At 37.0% G+C, this 18,307-nt stretch overlaps 1 protein-coding gene, 1 long non-coding RNA gene and 1 pseudogene across 14 annotated transcripts in view; 2 read left to right on the top strand and 1 right to left on the bottom strand.

The window, feature by feature from the left end:
• Myo9a (myosin IXa) overlaps positions 1 to 18,307 on the bottom strand; it is a 178,019-nt gene that overhangs the window by 69,608 nt on the left and 90,104 nt on the right. For all 13 annotated transcript variants that reach the window (XM_006511209.4, XM_006511210.3, XM_017313399.2 and 10 more), the window contains 3 exons: positions 16,121 to 16,196; positions 3,747 to 3,893; positions 2,413 to 2,452 (listed from right to left, as the gene is read on the bottom strand). In XM_006511209.4, coding sequence (XP_006511272.1) covers positions 2,413 to 2,452; positions 3,747 to 3,893; positions 16,121 to 16,196 — 263 coding nt within the window. The remainder of the gene's footprint in view (positions 1 to 2,412; positions 2,453 to 3,746; positions 3,894 to 16,120; positions 16,197 to 18,307) is intronic.
• The window catches only part of Gm20275 (predicted gene, 20275), a 114,787-nt gene that overhangs the window by 81,780 nt on the left and 14,700 nt on the right, over positions 1 to 18,307 (top strand). The window contains exon 3 of the long non-coding RNA NR_166694.1: positions 13,444 to 13,634. This is a non-coding gene — a long non-coding RNA (predicted gene, 20275). The remainder of the gene's footprint in view (positions 1 to 13,443; positions 13,635 to 18,307) is intronic.
• Positions 14,656 to 14,937, top strand: Gm2735 (predicted gene 2735; annotated as a pseudogene).

Here is an 18,307-nt window from a genome sequence, read left to right as displayed (position 1 = left end):
CGTGTTGTATTTAATTCGTCTCATCAATATTTTACAATTTTCTATAGACAGATCTTTCACTTCCATGATTAATTTTACTATTAAGTATTCTATTTTATGGTGCTATTATAAACAGAATTGCTTTTATAATTTCTTCAGATAGTAGAGGTAGTCTATTAAAGCATGACTTTTTTACATTATATCTGTTCTCAAACTTTACTGAATTCAGAAATTATTTCTAACAGTTATTTAGAGGATCTTTAGAGATCGCTTTAATAACATGTCACAAGTTAACAGAGACTATTTCACTGCTTCCATTACAAGTTAAGTAACTTTTGGGGTTTTTTTATAAAGAAGATTGCCTAATTTCTCTGGCACAGACTTTTGACATTAACTTACTAGAAGTGGCATAAATAGGCATCTGTGTTATGATGGTTTGTATATGCTTGCCCTAGGGAGTGGCACTATTAGGAGGTGTGGCCTTGTTGGAGTGGGTGTGTCACTGTGGGCGTGGGCTTAAGACCCTCATCCTAGCTGCCTGGAAGCCAGTCTTCTCCTAGCTGCCTTCAAATGAAGATGTAAAACTCTCAGCTCCTCTACCACCATGCCTGCCTGGATGCCTCCATGCTTCCACCTTGATGATACTGGACTGAACCCCTGAACCTGTAAGCTAGCCCCAATTAAATGTTGTCCTTTTAAGAGTTGCATTGGTATCTGTTCACAGCAGTAACACCCTAAGACATGTATCATAACCCTATCTTTTCCCCATTTGATAAGAAGTGCCTAGCTACAAAATACATAGCCTTCAGTGTGTTATCACCTAGGTACCAAATGGTTTTTGGTCCCTACCATTCAGTTTTATACTTTTATGTTTTCATATTACTAATTAGCACCATTTGTATGCAGCTTGAAGAACTGCTTATAGTATTTCTAACAAAGGACATGTATCATGTTCTAAACTCTCTCAGCTTTTGTCTGAAACAATTTGGTTCCATTTTGAAAGGCAGGATTGTTAAGTAAGGGGGTTATGGGACATATATACAAAAAGATACAGCGTTTTTATCTTACTACTTTGATTATAATATGTCTTGTATAGGTCTCTCTAGATTTATATTATTTACTGCCTTGGCTCTGGATTCTTATTTACTTCCCTAGACTTGGGAACTTTCCTGCCATTATTTCTTGAAATAATTTTCTGTCCCTTTCTTTCTGTCTTCAGATACATTAATAATATGCAGATTCGTCCATTTGATGGTGTCCCTTAAGTCCCTCGGGCCATTTTCAGTCTTTGTCATTTCTTCTCCTTGATCTTGTTTCTCATGAATCTCTCTATTGAATTGCTAGACTTCTACTTCTTCTATATCTCTTATTTTGGAAAGGAAATGCAATAAAAAATGGATCCCTTAAATACCTGCTTAAAGCCTCTCCCCATGGTCTAGAGGAATGCCTCTCAACCTTCCTAATGCTATGACCCTTTAATTCAGTTCCTCATGTTCTAGTGACCTCACCCATAAAATTATTTTTGTTACTACTTCATAACTGTAATTTTCATAAGAAAAGTTTTATCAGCATATGGACATACTTGTTCAGTTTCATATTATCTAAAGTTGTGTTTATACTACAACAGCAGACCTAAGTATTTACAACAGACTATTTAACTCTTTATAGTAATACTGTGTAATATCTGTAATAAATGAGAGTTATATAATGACTAATTAGAAATGTTCTCAGAATTCAGATTTTCACTTTAAGCTGGCTCAAGAAAAATTAAAGTACCAATTATAAAACAGAACTTGCATATTCAGAGCTTTTATAGAAACTAAAGGATGGTATTTGTCACAAGTAATTATCTACCTGAACTATTAGGCTTGTCCATTTCCTAAAAGACTTTGTTACTTTTAAAATGGAATCAACTGGTTGGAGAGATGGCTTAGCAGTTAAGAGTACTGACTGCTCTCCCAAAGGTCCTGAGTTCAAATCCCAGCAACCACATGGTGGCTCACAACCATCCTTAAGAGATCTGATGATCTCTTCTGGGTGTCTGAAGACAGCTACAGTGTACTTAGATATAATAATAAAGAAATCTTTTAAAAATAAATGAATAAAATGTAGTCAACAAAGTACATATAGTCTCTATTTTGGAAGTAAATAAGGTTTTTCTTATCCTTGATTTATAAACATTGGTGACACAAATATTAAAAAAATACTTACTCAACAAGCAAATAAAAAAAGTTTTTCCAAGCCGGGTGTGGTGGTACACACCTTTAATCCCGGCACTTGGGAGGCAGAGGCAGGCGTATTTCTGAGTTCGAGGCCAGCCTGGTCTACAGAGTGAGTTCCAGGACAGCCAGGGCTACACAGAGAAACCCTGTCTCGAAAAACCAAAAAAAAAAAAAGAAAGAAAAAAAAAAGAAGTTTTTCCATAGTACTCACCTTTGGAAGAACAGGTTTTGACCGGAAATTTTTGTTTCTCCTATAAAGACAAACATTCATTAGAAGAAGAAAAATTAAAAATCTACATTATAAATGAGTGATAAAAGAGCCTTCTCAGGACACCAAAACCCCTCCTTTGGAGAATGTGGGCTCTCTACACAAAACCTTATCTGACTTAATCAAGCAGATATTACTGAGAAAAAAGTAAGAGAAGACAAGACATGGAGGGAGTACCAGCATTGCACCTTGGGAGTAAGCAGAGTTGTACCTGAAGATTAGTGATGTGGGACTGTACTTTTGAACCCGAAATTTCGATTTCTTATATGTAGTTAGGATTCTACTTTCCAACACCTACCAAGATTTATTTCTACCATTTTAAGATTTTTAAGATGTGCCTAAATTTCATTAATAGTTAAAAATATACATTTCAACAAAACATCTTTCATTTTAGAAATTAAATTTTTTCTATTCATTTTTCCTTCTCATAAACAAAAATGAACTTTTTTTATTAAGAGTTCAGAAAAGGAGCAAATGCAGCTCAATGGTTAGAACACTGGCTGAGAGGTTATAAAGGCCTGCCATGAATAGGTTCCCATACCAAAGGAGAATTCCTCTAACCCTTGGGTTTACTATGATAGACTATAAAGTGAGGAAAGTGAGACAACACGTTTCTTAGCATTGTTGAAAGAATTAAGTGAGTTAAGACACATTGCCAGAGTAGAGCAAGACTTATGTAAATTACTACTAAGCAATTACTTCCATAGAGATTCAGGACACCAATTCAGGTATAAATCTAGTTTATGACACATTAAAATAAATGCTTAGAAAATGCCTAAAATACGTTAATTCTATCAACTAAAATCTATTGGAGTTTAATGGAACATCATGCCTAGTTATTTCCATGTCCAAACTAGTTCTTCCATCAGGTAGTGAAAGGTGAGCATGAGATGACACTACACATGCTACCACTCACCATGTGCATCGGATTTTCCTGTCCAAGTGCTAGATCTGAAGAATAGTAATTGTAAAAAGGACAGGAAATCCTAAAAGAGCTGAGTTTTTTATTTCTCTAGAAGAAATAATAATAAACATTCTCTGAAATTAACACATTTAACCAATTCTGAGTTTTACTAGTGAATAGGGAAACTGAAAAATAAAACAAAGTAATAATAGATATAATGCATTAGACTCATAGTTTTAAAAACGAAGTACATTTTTTACTTTTTCCATCAAAATTATACCCATGAAAATAATACTTAATCTCTCATTATTTGTTCAGTCAGAAAATTTAGTAAAATGGTCCTTTTAAAAGTCTATTAATAACCAATACTGACGTGAGAATTCCATGAGCTCTTTCCAGGAGTTTGCTGCTTGCTGAATGAGCGAATATCCCATCTTTATCAAGCAAGGAAGTATTGCTAGCTGGTAGTCTGCTTTGGCGAATGCCAGTTCTGACATTCCAGGCAATATCAAATGTGTCACTGAAAAAAATTAGTATAATTTGCTTAAGTTAGTATATTATTGAAATGGAACACTAAAAGATGCTAACAAGCATAAAATAGTTTTATTACAATGACTACCAATCAAGTGGAACTTCCCTGTCACTCAGAAAAAAGTTTTAGTGGATTCAGACACATTCGTATACAAATGTATAGGTAAATGAATACATCATATAGATGATATCGTTAACATACTGTTATATGTAATCTGTGTGCTTTAGTATATAATAGACTCTATGGCTTTCTTTTTTTCCAGAACTTTCAAAAACTCCCATTGGGATCTATAATACTAATAGGATACATGAATCTACGGAATATCCATTTCTTTTTGAAACATCTTATTCATAAACACACATGCTCCTGATACATCAATCAAACATATTGAGCTGTTACTACAGACTTAGTGCTATTATCAGCACTAGAGGCAGAGGATGAACAAATTACCAGTAATTATAGCATAAGATTTAATGAAAGGCTTTCCAGGTAAAGATAGTACATTTAAATCTCCACATTAAAAAATACAACTAATATTTGCATCTTCTGAGTTCTTCTTTGATTTCTTTCTTCAGAGACTTCAAGTTCTTATCATACAGATCTTTCACTTCCTTAGAGTCACACCCAAGGTATTTTATATTATTTGTTACTATTGTGAAGGGTGTTGTTTCCCTAATTCCTTTCTCAGCCTGTTTATCCTTTGTGTAAAGAAAGGCCACTGATTTGTGTGAGTTAATTTTATATCCAGTTACTTCACTGAAGCTGTTTATCAGGTTTACGGGTTCTCTGGTGGGATTTTTAGGATCACTTATATATACTCTCATATCATCTGCGAATAGTGATATTTTGACTTCTTCCTTTCCAATTTGTATCTCCTTGACCTCCTTTTGTTGTCTAATTACTCTGGCTAGGACTTCGAGTACTGTATAGAAGAGGTAGGGAGAAAGTGGGCAGCCTTCTCTAGTCCCTGATTTTAGTGGGATTGCTTCCAGCTCTCTCCATTTAGTTTGGTGTTGGCTACTGGTTTGCTGTATTTTGCTTTTATTATGTTTAAATGTGGGCCTTGAATACCTGATCTTTCCAAGACTTTTATCAAGAATGGATGTCAAATGCTTTCTCAGCATCTAATGAGATGATCATGTGGTTTTTGTCTGAATTTGTTTATATAGTGGATTACGTTGATGGATTTCCGTATATTAAACCATTCCTGCATTGCTGGAATGAAGCCTACTTGATCATGATGGATGATTCTTTTGATGTGTTCTTGAATTTGGTTAGCGAGAATTTTATTGAGTATTTTTGCATCGATATTCATAAGGGGAATTGGTAATAAGTTCTCTGTCTTTGTTGGGTCTTTATGTGGTTTAGGTATCAAAGTAATTGTGGCTTCACAGAATGAATTGGGTAGAGTATCTTCTGTTTCTATTTTGCGGAATAGATTGAGAAGAATTAGAATTAGGTTTTCTTTGAAGGTCTGATAGAACTCTGCACTAAACCCATCTGGCCCTGGGCTTTTTTGGTTGGGAGACTATTAATGACTGCTTCTATTTCTTTAGGGGATATGGAACAGTTTAGGTCATTAATCAGATGCTGATTTAACTTTGGTACCTGGTATCTGTCTAGAAATTTGTCCATTACATCCAGGTTTTCCAGTTTTGTTGAGAATAGCCTTTTGTTTTAGGATCTGAGGATGTTTTGGATTTCCTCAGGTTCTGTTGTTATGTCTCCCTTTTCATTTCTGATTTTGTTAATTAGGATACTGTCCCTGTGCCCTCTAGTTAGTCTGGATAAGGGTTTATCTATCTTGTTGATTTTCTCAAAGAACCAGCTCCTGTTGTGGTTGATTCTTTGACTAGTTCTTTTTGTTTCCACTTGGTTGATTTCAACCCTGAGTTTGATCATTTTCTGCCATCTACTCCTCTTGGATGAATTTGCTTCCTTTTGTACTAGAGCTTTTAGGTATGCTATCAGGCTGCTAGTGTATGCTCTGTCTACTTTCTTTTTGGAGGTACTCATGGATTGGCAGGATCAATATAGTAAAAATGGCTATCTTGCAGAAAGCAATCTACAGATTCAATGCAATCCCCATCAAAATTCCAACTCAATTCTTCAACGAATTTGAAAAGGTAATTTGCAAATTCATCTGGAATAACAAAAAACCTAGGATAGCAAAAACTCTTCTCAATGATAAAAGAACCTCTGGTGGAATCACCATGCCTGACCTAAAGCTGTACTACAGAGCAATTGTGATAAAAACTGCATGGTACTGGTACAGTGACAGACAGGTAGATCAATGGAATAGAATTGAAGACCCAGAAATGAACCCACACACCTATGGTCATTTGATCTTTGACAAGGGAGCTAAAACCATCCAGTGGAAAAAAGACAGCATTTTCAACAAATGGTGCTGGCAACAACTGGTGGTTATCATGTAGAAGAATGCAAATTGATCCATTCTTATCTCCTTCTACAAAGCTCAAGTCTAAGTGGATCAAAGAACTCCACATTAAAACCAGAGACACTGAAATTTATAGTGGAGAAAGTGGGGGAAAGCCTCGAAGATATGGGCACAGGAGAAAAATTCCTGAACAGAACAGCAATGGCTTGTGCTGTAAGATCAAGAATCGACAAATGGAACCTCATAAAATTGCAAAGCTTCTGTAAGGCAAAAGATACTGTCAATAAGACAAAACGGCCACCAACAGATTGGGAAAGGATCTTTACCAATCCTAAATCAGATAGGGGACTAGTATCAAATATATGTAAAGAACTCAAGAAGATGGACTCCAGAAAATCAAATAACCCTATTTAAAAAATGGGGTGCAGACCTAAACAAAGAATTCTCAACTGAGGAATACCGAATGGCTGAGAAGCACCTGAAAAAAATGTTCAACATCCTTAATCATCAGGGAAATGCAAATCAAAACAACACTGAGATTCCACCTCACACCTGTCAGAATGGCTAAGATCAAAAATTCAAGTGACAACAGATGCTGGTGAGGATGTGGAGAAAGAGGGATACTCCTCTATTGTTGGTGGGATTGCAAGCTGGTACAACCACTCTGGAAATCAGTCTGGCAGTTCCTCAGAAAATTAGACATAGTACTACCAGAAGATCCATCAATTCCTCTCCTGGGCATATACCCAGAAGATGTTCCAACTTGTAATAAGGACACATGCTCCACTATGTTCATAGCAGCCTTATTTATAATAGCCAGAAGCTGGAAAGAACCCATATGTCACTCAACTGAGGAATGGATACAGAAAATGTGGTACATTTACACAATGGAGTACTACTCAGCAATTTAAAACAATGAAATCATGAAATTCTTAGGCAAATGGATGCATCTGGAAAATATCATCGTGAGTTAGGTAACCCAATCACAAAAGAACACACATGATATGCACTCACTGATAATCGGCTATTAGCCTGGAAACTTAGAATATCCAAGATACAATTTGCAAAACACATGAAACTCAAGAAGGAAAACCAAAGTGTGGATAAGGACCCTGACATGGCTCTCAAGGCTATGCCAGTACCTGGCAAATACAGAAGTGGATGCTCACAGTCATCTATTGGATGTAACACAGGGCCCCTAATGTAGGAGCTAGAGAAAATACCCAAGGAGCTAAAGGGGTCTGCAACCCTATAGGATACATATATATACACATACACACATAAATACATATATATATATACATATATTTATTTTAAAATATACAACTCATTATTAACATTTTTAAGTCATCAAAGTAATTTATTGTAGTTAAATGCCTCTTAAATATACATGATATCTTCTGAAGCTAAAAGTAATATGTACTCAACAAGTTTTTAAAATCTATTCAAAACATTAAACATGATAGAAGTAGAAAAAATCTCTTATGAAGTTCTCTATGAAAGGAAATTGTGACAAGCTTCTGATTAGACAAAAACCATTCCATCTCCAAGGGAAAATACGCACAGTAATTGTGGCTTCATAGAATGAATTGGGTAGTGTTCCTTCTGTTTCTTTTTTTGTAGAACAGTTTAAAGAGTACTGGTATTAGGTTTTCTTTGAAGGTCTGATAGAATTCTCCACTAAATCCATCTGGTCCTGGGCTTTTTTTTTTTTTTTTTTTTTTGGTTGGGAGACTATTAATGACTACTTCTATTTCTTTAGGAGGTTATGGGACTGTTTAGATGGTTTATCTGATCCTGTTTTAACTTTGGCACTTGGTATCTGTCTAGAAAATTGTCCATTGCATCCAGATTTTCCAATCTTGTTGAGTATAAGATTTTGTTGTAGGATCTGATGATTTTTTTAAATTTCTATGGTTTACATTGTTATGTCTCCCTTTTCATTTCTGATTTTCTTAATTTGGATACTGTCTCTGTGCCCTCTGGTTAGTCTGGCTAAGGGCTTATATATCTTGTTGATTTTCTCAAAGAACCAGCTCCTGGTTTGGTTGATTCTTTGTATAGTTCTTTTTGTTTCTATTTGGTTGATATTAGCCCTCAGTTTATTTCCTGCTGTCTACTCATCTTGGGTGTATTAGCTTCTTTTTGTTTTAGAGCTTTCAGGTGTGCTATCAAGCTGCTAATGTAAGCTTTCTCCAGTTTCTTTTTGAAGGCACTTAGAGCTATGAGTTTTCCTCTTACCACTGCTTTCATTGTGTCCCATAAGTATTGGTATGATGTGCCTTCATTTTCATTAAATTCTAAAAATTCTTTAATTTCTGTATTTCTTCCTTGACCAAGTTGTCATTGTTCAGATTCCATATATATGTGTGCTTTTCCTTGGTTTTGTTGGTATTGAAGACCAGCCTTAGTCCATGGTGATCTGATAGGATGAATAGGATCATTTCAATCTTCCTGTATCTGTCGAGGTGTTTTGTGACCAATTATATTGCTAATTATGGAGAAGGTACCATGAGGTGCTGAGAAGGTACATTCTTTTGCTTTAGGATGAAATATTCTATAAGTATCTGTTAGATCCATTTGGTTCATAACTTCTGTTAGTTTCACTGTGTCCCTGTTTAGTTTCTGTTTCCATGATCTGTCCATTGCTGAGAGTGGAAAGCTGAAGTCTCCTACTATAGTTATGTGGAGTTCAATGTGTATTTTGAGCTTTAGTAAAGTTGTTTTTTTTTTAAAAATGAATTTGGGTGCCCTTGCATTTGGAGCATAGATGTTCAGAATTCAGAGTTCACCTTGGTAGATTTGTCCTTTGGTGAATGAGTATGAAGTGTTCTTCCTTATCTTTTTTGATAACTTTTGGTTAAAAGTTGATATTATTTGATATTAGAATGGCTTCTCCAGCTTGTATCTAGGGACCATTTGCTTGGAAAAATGTTTTCCAACCATTTACTCTGAGGTAGTATCTGTCTTTGTCATTGAAGTGTGTTTCCTGTATGCAGCAAAATGCCGGGTCCTGTTTAATATCCAGTCTATGTCTTTTTGCGGGGAGAATTGAGTCCATTGATATTAAGAGATATTAAGAAAAAGTGATTGTCACTTCTTGTTATTTTTGTTGTTAGAGGTGGAATTATGTTTGTGTAGCTATCTTCTTGCTAAAAAGCAAGATTACTTTCTTGCTTTTTCTAGGATATAGTTTCTCTCCTTGTGTTGGTATTTTCTATCTATTATCATTTGAAGGGCTGGATTTATGGAAAAATATTGTATAAATTTGGTTTTGTCATTGAATATCATGTTTTCTCCATCTATGGCAATTAAGAGTTTTGTTGGGTATAGTAGCCTGGGCTGGCATTTGTGTTCTCTTAGGGTCTATATGAGATCTTCCCAGAATCTTCTGGCTTTCATAGTCTCTGGTGAGAAGCCTGGTGTAATTCTGATAGGTCTGCCTTTACATGTTACTTGACCTTTTTCCCTTACTGCTTTTAATATTCTTTCTTTGTTTAGTGCATTCGGTGTTTTGAATATTATATGACGGGAGGAATTTCTTTTCTGGTCCAGTCTATTTGGAGCTCTGTAGGCTTCTTGTATGTTCATGGGCATCTCTTCTTCAGGTTAGGGAAGATTTCTTCTTTAATTTTGTTGAAGATATTTACTGGCCCTTTAAGTTGGGAATCTTCACTCTCTTCTATACCTATTATCCTTAGGTATGGTCTTCTCATTGTGTCCTCGATTTCCTGAATGTTTTGGTATAGGAACTTATTGTTTTTTGAATTTTCTTGTATTCTGTTGGTGATGCTTGCTTGCATCTATGACTCCTGATCTTTTTCCCAGGTTTTCTAACTCCAAGGTTGTCTCCTTTAGTGATTTCTTAATTGTTTCTATTTCCATTTTTAGATTTTGCATTCAAGATTGTTCATTTCCTTTACCTCTTTGTTTTCCTGTAATTCTTTAAGGGATTTTTGTGTTTCCTCTTTAAGGGCTTGTACCTTTTTACCTGTGTTCTCCTGTATTTCTTTAAGGGAGTTATTTATGTCCTTCTTAAAATCCTCTATCATCATCATGAGAAGTGATTTTTTAGATCCTTTAGATCTTGCTTTTCCAGAGTGATAGTGTATCCAGGACTTCCTATGGTGGGAGAATTGGGTTCTGACGATGCCAAGTAACCTTGGTTTGTTACTTATGTTCTTACGCTTGCCTCCCACTATCTGGTTATCTCTAATGCTATGTAACTTTGGTATATCTGACTGGAGCCTGTCCTTCCTGTGATCCTGGTTATGTCTGAACTTCATCAGAATCCAGCTCTCTCTGTGGTTCTGTGATTCTGGGATCCTGTGATCCTGAGATGCTGGGTATGTCAGAGCTCCTGGGAGTCAAGCTGCCTCTGGGACTCTGAGATCCTGGTTTGGTCAAGCTCCTGTGATCCTGTGATCCTATGATCCTGGGTGTGTTAGAGCCCCTGAGAATGGAGCTTCCTCTGGGTATTGTGGGACTGGCTGCAGAGTTCCCACGAAAGGTCTGCTCAGGGCAACAGACCAGACCAGAAGGAACCTGTGCCTCTGGTCGGGCAAAATTCCTGTGTGCCTGGGTCCTACTGGACCCAGTTACTCTCAATGTTGGGGACAACAAGTCAATCGTAAACATGAATAGTTGACCAGTTCAAAACAAAAAACTTGAAGGAGGCCAGGCATTGTGGTTCCAGCCCTCTGGAGCAATGGACAGAGGGATCTCTGGGAGTTAGGGCCAGGCTATTATACATAGTGAGTTCCAGCACACAGAAAGCTACAAAGACCCTGTGTCAAAAAACAGAATTAAAACAAAAACAAACAGCAAAAAACCTAGGAAGAAAACTATCTAGGTAAGAGGGTACAAGTAATATTCTTAAGAGAAAGGAAAGAGTCCTATAAATACTGAGAAGGAAAACTTGAAACTCTTGAAAATAAAGTACACTAGTAACATTTGAACATGTAGAATATATTCGTTCATTAGCTTAAAACACATGTCAATTATTCTTCTATCACTGCACATACAACATTAAAAAGCCAAACTAAAATTCTTACCATCATGAGATTTATAATAAGTATAAGGAGACTAATAAGCATATAGGAAACCACGCTCAGGGTCAAGTAACCAGATGAAGGAGAAAAACTAAACAAAAGAAAATACAATAAGCTTTTAAAATATAGTAGTTAGGGAAGGTCTCATAGAAAAGGTTCACCTTAAATAAGGAGGTCAATTACAATTACAGGCCTGTAATTCCAAAACTGAGAAAGTGAGGCAGGAGGTTCATGAATTACAGGCAAGGTTACATTGAGGAGCGCAAAGTCAGCCTTAGTATTAGTATAAAAAGACAGCCACAAAAATATTAATTAAATGGAAATTAGAAAAAAATAAAAAAGATTAAGCAGTTATCTGGTTAAGAGAGAACAAACACAAAATTCCTAAGATGGACATGCTGCTGTTGAGTCTGAGAAACACTGAAAAAGAGGCCATGATATATTGTGCCTTTTTAGGTAGCCTAAGGATTTTGGCTTTTACTGGAATGGATGAGAGAAAACATGGGGATTTTAAGTAAAACATTAACATGATTCATCTTATAAAACAGTCATCTGACTACTGTAGAAAATATAGCTTTGGAGGCTGAGGACAAAACCTGGTTAAGTTAGAATAATCCATGCAAAATGGGATGACAGCTTCAACTGAAGTGATGATGGAAGAAGTGAGTGGTGATAACAATTCCCAACTCTCATTTGAGGTTAAAGCTGGCATGGCTTGATGCTCCAGCAAATGTATATTGCATGAGAGACAATTACAGATCACTCCAAGATCTTTTTAATCCAGTGCCAGCAGCCTTAGAGGTGAAGAAATGAGAGAGATAAAGAAAACCAAAAAGAAACAGAAAATCAGATAAAAGAGGACATCAAAGGAGCCCAAATGCTTTAGTAAAGACTGTCCAGCACATGGAAAAGTGGAATTACCACAGAAAAGGCTCGGGAACCAGAAAGATACACCTTAAAAAGAAACAAACGATAAAGTACATGGCCAAAACCATGTGGAATGATATATTTCTAGCAATTTTAAAAAAGGAAACATGTAAAAATTTAACCATAAAATTTTAATCAAAAGCCAGATATAATTGTACACGTCTATAAATCCTAGCATTTGGAAGCTTAGGTGAAACTATTGCCTGAATTCCAGGTTAGTCTGGACTACACAGCAAGATCTGTTTCAAACAAAATAAAAGAAAATGGCAAGAAAGAAAAAATGAAAATTTGATCAACAGCATAAAGTGAAGAAGCCTTAACAAAGCAACAATTTAAGAAGTTAAAAGCAAATGCAAGACTACCAGCTCATTAATTATCACAGTGATAACTGGGCGTGGTGGCGCATGCCTTTAATCCCAGCACTCGGGAGGCAGAGGCAGACGGATTTCTGAGTTCGAGGCCAGCCTGGTCTACAGGACAGCCAGGGCTACATAGAGAAACCCTGTCTCGGAAAACCAAAAAAAAAAAAAAAAAAAAAAAAGTATCACCGTGATGCCAAGACCTTACAACAAAGGCCTATATTTTGCTTACTTAAGAGGCTAAGGCAGGAGGATCACAAGTTTAAGGTCTACCTGGGCTATGATGTGAGTGAGTTGAAAATCAGCTAGGGCAATTTAGTGTGATCTTACCAAAAACAAACACAGCAAAAAGAGGGCTGGAACTGGGAATATTGCTCAGTGTAGAGTGCTGGCCTGACATGAACAAGGTTCTAAATCCAACCCTTGGTGTTGGGTTGGGAAAAAAAGTTATGGAGTGGGATAATATTCCCATCTCATGACAGGGAAGAAGCACCAGATATGTCTCCTCACTTGAGACAACTTCACTGGCTGAACATATTCTAATAAAACTATAGAGGACTCTCCCTTTTTTCACAAGGAATATATCTTCCAAGTTCACCACAGTCTGTATTCACTTCTTATATATAAATACTATAGCTGTTTAAATAAGAATGGCCCCCATAGATGCAAATATTTGAATGCTTGATCACTGGGGAGTGACAATACTTGACAGGGATTAGGAGGAAGTATGTCACTGGGAGTAGGCTTAGCGGTTTCAAACCCAAACCCGGCTCAGAAGCTTCCTCTCTTCCTTGTGCCTACAGATCCACATGTAGAACTCAACGCTATGTCTCCAGCACCATGTCTACTGCTTACCACCATGGCTCCGCAATGATGAAAATGGACTAAACTTCTGAAACTGTAAGCAAGCTTACAGTTAAAATGTTTCTTTAATAAGAGTTGCCATAGTCATGGTGTCTCCTCAAAGCAATGAATACTGAGACAAATACTTATGGTAAGTTTCATTTCTAAATGAGCCATGGTAAGAAATAGTCAATATTAATAATAAAATAGAACAGTGCATAGGTGGCCCCTACCTTTAATCTCAGCATGTGGAAAACAGATGCAGGTGGATCTCTGTAAGTTCAAGGCCTGTCTGGTCTGTAGAGCAAGTTCTAGGACAGCCAAAGCAACAGAGAAAACCCTGTCATGAAAAACTGAAAAATTTAATCCCAGCACTTGGGAGGCAGAGACAGGTGGATTTCTGAGTTCGAGGCCAGCCTGGTCTACAGAGTGAGTTCCAGGACAGCCAGGGCTATACAGAGAAACCCTGTCTCGAAAAACCAAAAAAAAAACCTGAAAAAAATATTCAAAAAAATAGAACAATGATAAGAGTCAACATTCAGAAAATGAAGAATTGCACATAATTTTAAATTGGGGAATTTTTTTATTTTTAGAATTCCCTATGTAGTATTTCCAAGGCTACAGTCAACCATAATAGCTTGTAACTTCCAGAGAAAGGTTTCTCTGCTAAACCAAAACTAAGTCTGGACATTTAGCAGTTATTTAACCTTTACATCACAAGAGGTAGGAGAGAGTTATGTGCATCTTTTCTTGGAATAGTTTTCAACCAGCTCATAGCCAACATGGGCCAAAAGAACTTTCTCCTCCATATATCAGAGATTTATGTGGCAATAAATGCTTTAATCATGCAAGAAGAAAACAACTGCATAGTGAACGCTGTTGTATGTTCTACAATGCTGCAAGCTTGAATGCCTTCAGTGGACTTAAAAGGTAATCACCATTTCTACCACCAGCCTTCAACATTCTCCTTTTCTATTTTGAAGATCAGATATTAACAATAACTCACATATGTATATAAAATTAGAAAATAACTATGTGTCTAAGGAAAAGAAACATGAAAGAGCTGAGAAGTTCTTGATGGTATTCCTTTAGCTGATCTTGGGCACAGAAAAGAGTCTACAGTTGAAAAAACAAGCTCTTCCAGTCTCTTTGGCCTCACCAGTAGAAGCAAGATGACAAAAGGAACGTCATCCTTTGGTGAGCGTTGCACACACTGTGCTGTCGCTGTGGCTCCAAGGCCTACCACCTTCAGAAGTCAACCAGTGGCAAGTATGGTTCCCCTGCCAAGCACAAGAGAAACTATAACTGGAGTGCCAAGGCTAAGAGATGAAACACTACCGGGACTGGTCGGATGAGGCACCTAAAGATTGTCTACCGCAGATTCAGACATGTATTCCACGAGGGCACAAGACCAAAACCCAAGAGAGCAGCTGTTGCAGCATCCAGTTCATCTTGAGGATTTCAATCAGTAATAAAATAAATGTTCTGGTTTACAAAAAGAAAAAGAAAGAACAAGCAAACAACAGAAGAAGAAAAAGACAAACCAAATCGAAGAGCAGATGACATGTGCAAAGGAAGACTGATCTGATATATAGTTACTACATTATGTTCAAATGCTCACTGCATACCAATACAAACATTACAAATTAGAAATCATATTCACACACATACAACATACTCAGAAAGCATGGCCTACTCAGAGGGAAAAAACAAGTCAAAAGAAACTATCTCTAAAAAGATGTCTTGGCAAATACACAAGTCAAAGACATGAAAAACTATCAAAGCCTCGTGTTGGGTAATTCAGGTCTACATTCCCAACACTTCAGAGTTGGAGGATCAGAAATTCAAGATCATCTCCGCTTACATAGCAAGCTCTAAGACAGACTATACAATATGATACACTGTCTCACACAAACCAAGAAGCAAACAGAATAGAAATCCCAGGGTGGGAATAGCAAGACAGCCCAAAGAATAAGGTACTTGCTGTCAAGATTGATAATGTTAGTGTGATATCTGGGTTCTCAATGGGTGAAGGAAAGAAATTGGTCCTCCACATTTTCCTCGAATTTTCAAACACATCCTATGCACATTTTCCAATCCCAACAAAGACAAAGTAAATAAATAAAATTTTAAAACAAAATCTGTGAACAGGAGAGGCAACTCAGTGCATTCTGTACTTGGTGCATAAGTCCAAGAATCTGAGAAAGAACCCCACAACTAATGGAAAAGTTAGATGCCATAACATATCTATAAACCCAGTACCCATATGCTAAGACACAAGGCAAAGACAGAACAACCTCCAGAAACCTGTAAGCCAAATAGCCTGATGTATACAGTAGTGAACAAAAAAGAGATCCAGTCACCACAAAAAAGGTAAAACACAGACCTGACATCCAAGGCTGTCTTCTGAGCATCACACATGTGCCATGATACATTCACCCTTACCCACACAAACATACACACAACACATTCTCACAAATATACAAAAACATAAATCTGAGTGGGTTGCACATATCTATAATCCTAGCACTCAGCCTGAGGCAGAAAAATCACAGGCTACCAGGCTATATACTAATATCTAAAAATATGAGATAGTTATTTATTTCATCTTGCCTTGTAAACATATACCAAACTTACTGTTGATTTTTTTCATTTAGAGTGTTCATGCCTTGAAGATCAGAAAGGGGTGTTCTTGGGTTTTTTCGGGTTATACCTAACAACAACAACAAAAAACAAACAAACAAAAAAAAACATAGATAATGGAAACAAATTAGTGCACTTTCAAAATACTAAAGAAAAAAATTCTATAGAATTAATAAACTAAGTTTTAAACATTTGATAAATGTCAGATACTAAGAAAAGTTCTGTAACTATCACCAGCACTTGATTAAGTGAAGCCAAAAAGGAAATTCAACAGAAAATTCTTATTTACTTCATTTAAGCATTACCACTAGGAAATATAAAAGTAAGCAGGCCAAAAGCTAAATATATATAAAATTCATCTATTTTGACACCAAAACATAATGAACATGACCCCTTTGTATCACCTTTTGGCAACAAATACACTGCTGAGATGTAGCATATACTTTAGAGATCTATTTATCTTACAAATAAAGACTGAAAACCAAAGAATGTTTTTTCCTTATGGATATTTGAAATATTAAAAATAATATTTTAAAACCGATTTTTCTTACAGACTCAGTAAATATAAGGTCATCAATTTCATAATGTATATATGCATATAAACATTTAAGATCCATTGGGAAAAATAAATCAAGCATCTTTACAGAAGACTTTATGAAAAATGGCCCAATCACACAGAGACAGTCCTAAAGAGAATCTACAAAACCTTTTATAGCTAATACATTCAGTAAAAATAAAAGAAATTAAATTGATATGGAGTAATCAACTCTATTTCTATACAAATGATCAAAGACTAGTAATTCCATTCATAAAATCAAAATAATATAAACTTAATGGAATAAGTAAAGATGTCTACATTGAGAATTATAAAACATCACTAAAAGAAAACAGGGTCAAATCAGTGAAATGATACCCAGCTCATGACTATAAAATATATTTTCAAGAAACTAATGTTCCTTGGTTCCTGGTCCCCTTTCCTGGAATTCTTTATCCCATTCCCCCTCCCATTTGCCTCTGAGAGGGCACCCTCCTCTCTGCACCCCCTTCCCAGGCATCCTCTATCCTAGGGCTACAAGTCTCTACAGGATTAGGCACATCCTTTCCAACTGAGACCTGACAAGGCAGTTCGCTGCTACATATGTTCCAAGAGTCTCACACCAGCCCATGCCAGCCTATGTATGCTCTTTGTTTGTTTTTGTTTGTTTTGTTTTCTAAGTGTTTTTCCCCCTTTTAATTGGATATTTTCTCTATTTACATTTGAAATGATATCCCCTTTCCTGGTCCCCCCGCCCAAGTCCCCTCTCTTAGTCCCTCCCCCTGCTCACCAACTGACCCACTCCCACTTCCTGGGCCTGGCATTCCCCTACACTGGGGCATAGAGCCTTCACAGGACCAAGGGCCTCTCCTCCCACTAATGTCCAACTAGGCCATCCTCTACTACATATGCATCTGGAGCCATGAGTCCCACCATGTGTACTCTTTGGTTGGTGGTTTAGTCCCTGAGAGCTTGGGGGGGGGGGGGGGGCAGGGGTGAGGAATGGTTAGTTTGTATTATTGTTCCTCCTATGAGGCTACCAACCCCTTCAACTCTTTGGGTCCTTTCTTTGGCTCCTTCATTGGGGACCCTGTGCTCAGTTCCATGGATGGCTATAAGCATCCACTTCTGTATGTGTCAGGTACTGGCAGAGCATCTCAGGAGACAGCTATATCAGGCTCCTGTCAGCAAGCACTTGTTAGCATCCACAATAGTGTCTGGGTTTGGTAACTGTATATGGGATGGATCCCCAGGTGGGGCAGTCTCTAGATGGTCATTCCTTTAGTCTCTGGGAGCTCCCAGGGGTCTAGGTTAGTAGACACTGTTGGTCTTCCTATGGGGTTGCCATCCCCTTCACTTCAGCTCCTTCAATCCTTCCCCCAACACTTCCATAGGGGTTATTATCCTGAATGAGGTAACCCAGACCCAAAAGGACATGGTATATACTCACTGATAAGTGGATATTAATCAAAAGTATAGAATACCCATGATACAACCCACAAACTCTAAGAAGTTTAACAAGAAGGAAGGCCCAAGTGAGGATGCTTCAATCACACTTAGGGGAACAAAATAACTACAGGAGGCAGAGGGAGGGATGGAACTGGGTGAAGTGGGGGAAGGGGGCAGAATCTGGTATGGGGGAGAAA

The sequence above is a fragment of the Mus musculus genome, chromosome 9 (genome assembly GCF_000001635.26).
Source record: "Mus musculus strain C57BL/6J chromosome 9, GRCm38.p6 C57BL/6J".
NCBI classification, from domain to species: domain Eukaryota; kingdom Metazoa; phylum Chordata; class Mammalia; order Rodentia; family Muridae; genus Mus; species Mus musculus.
This window is presented reverse-complemented; position numbering and strand designations above follow the sequence as displayed.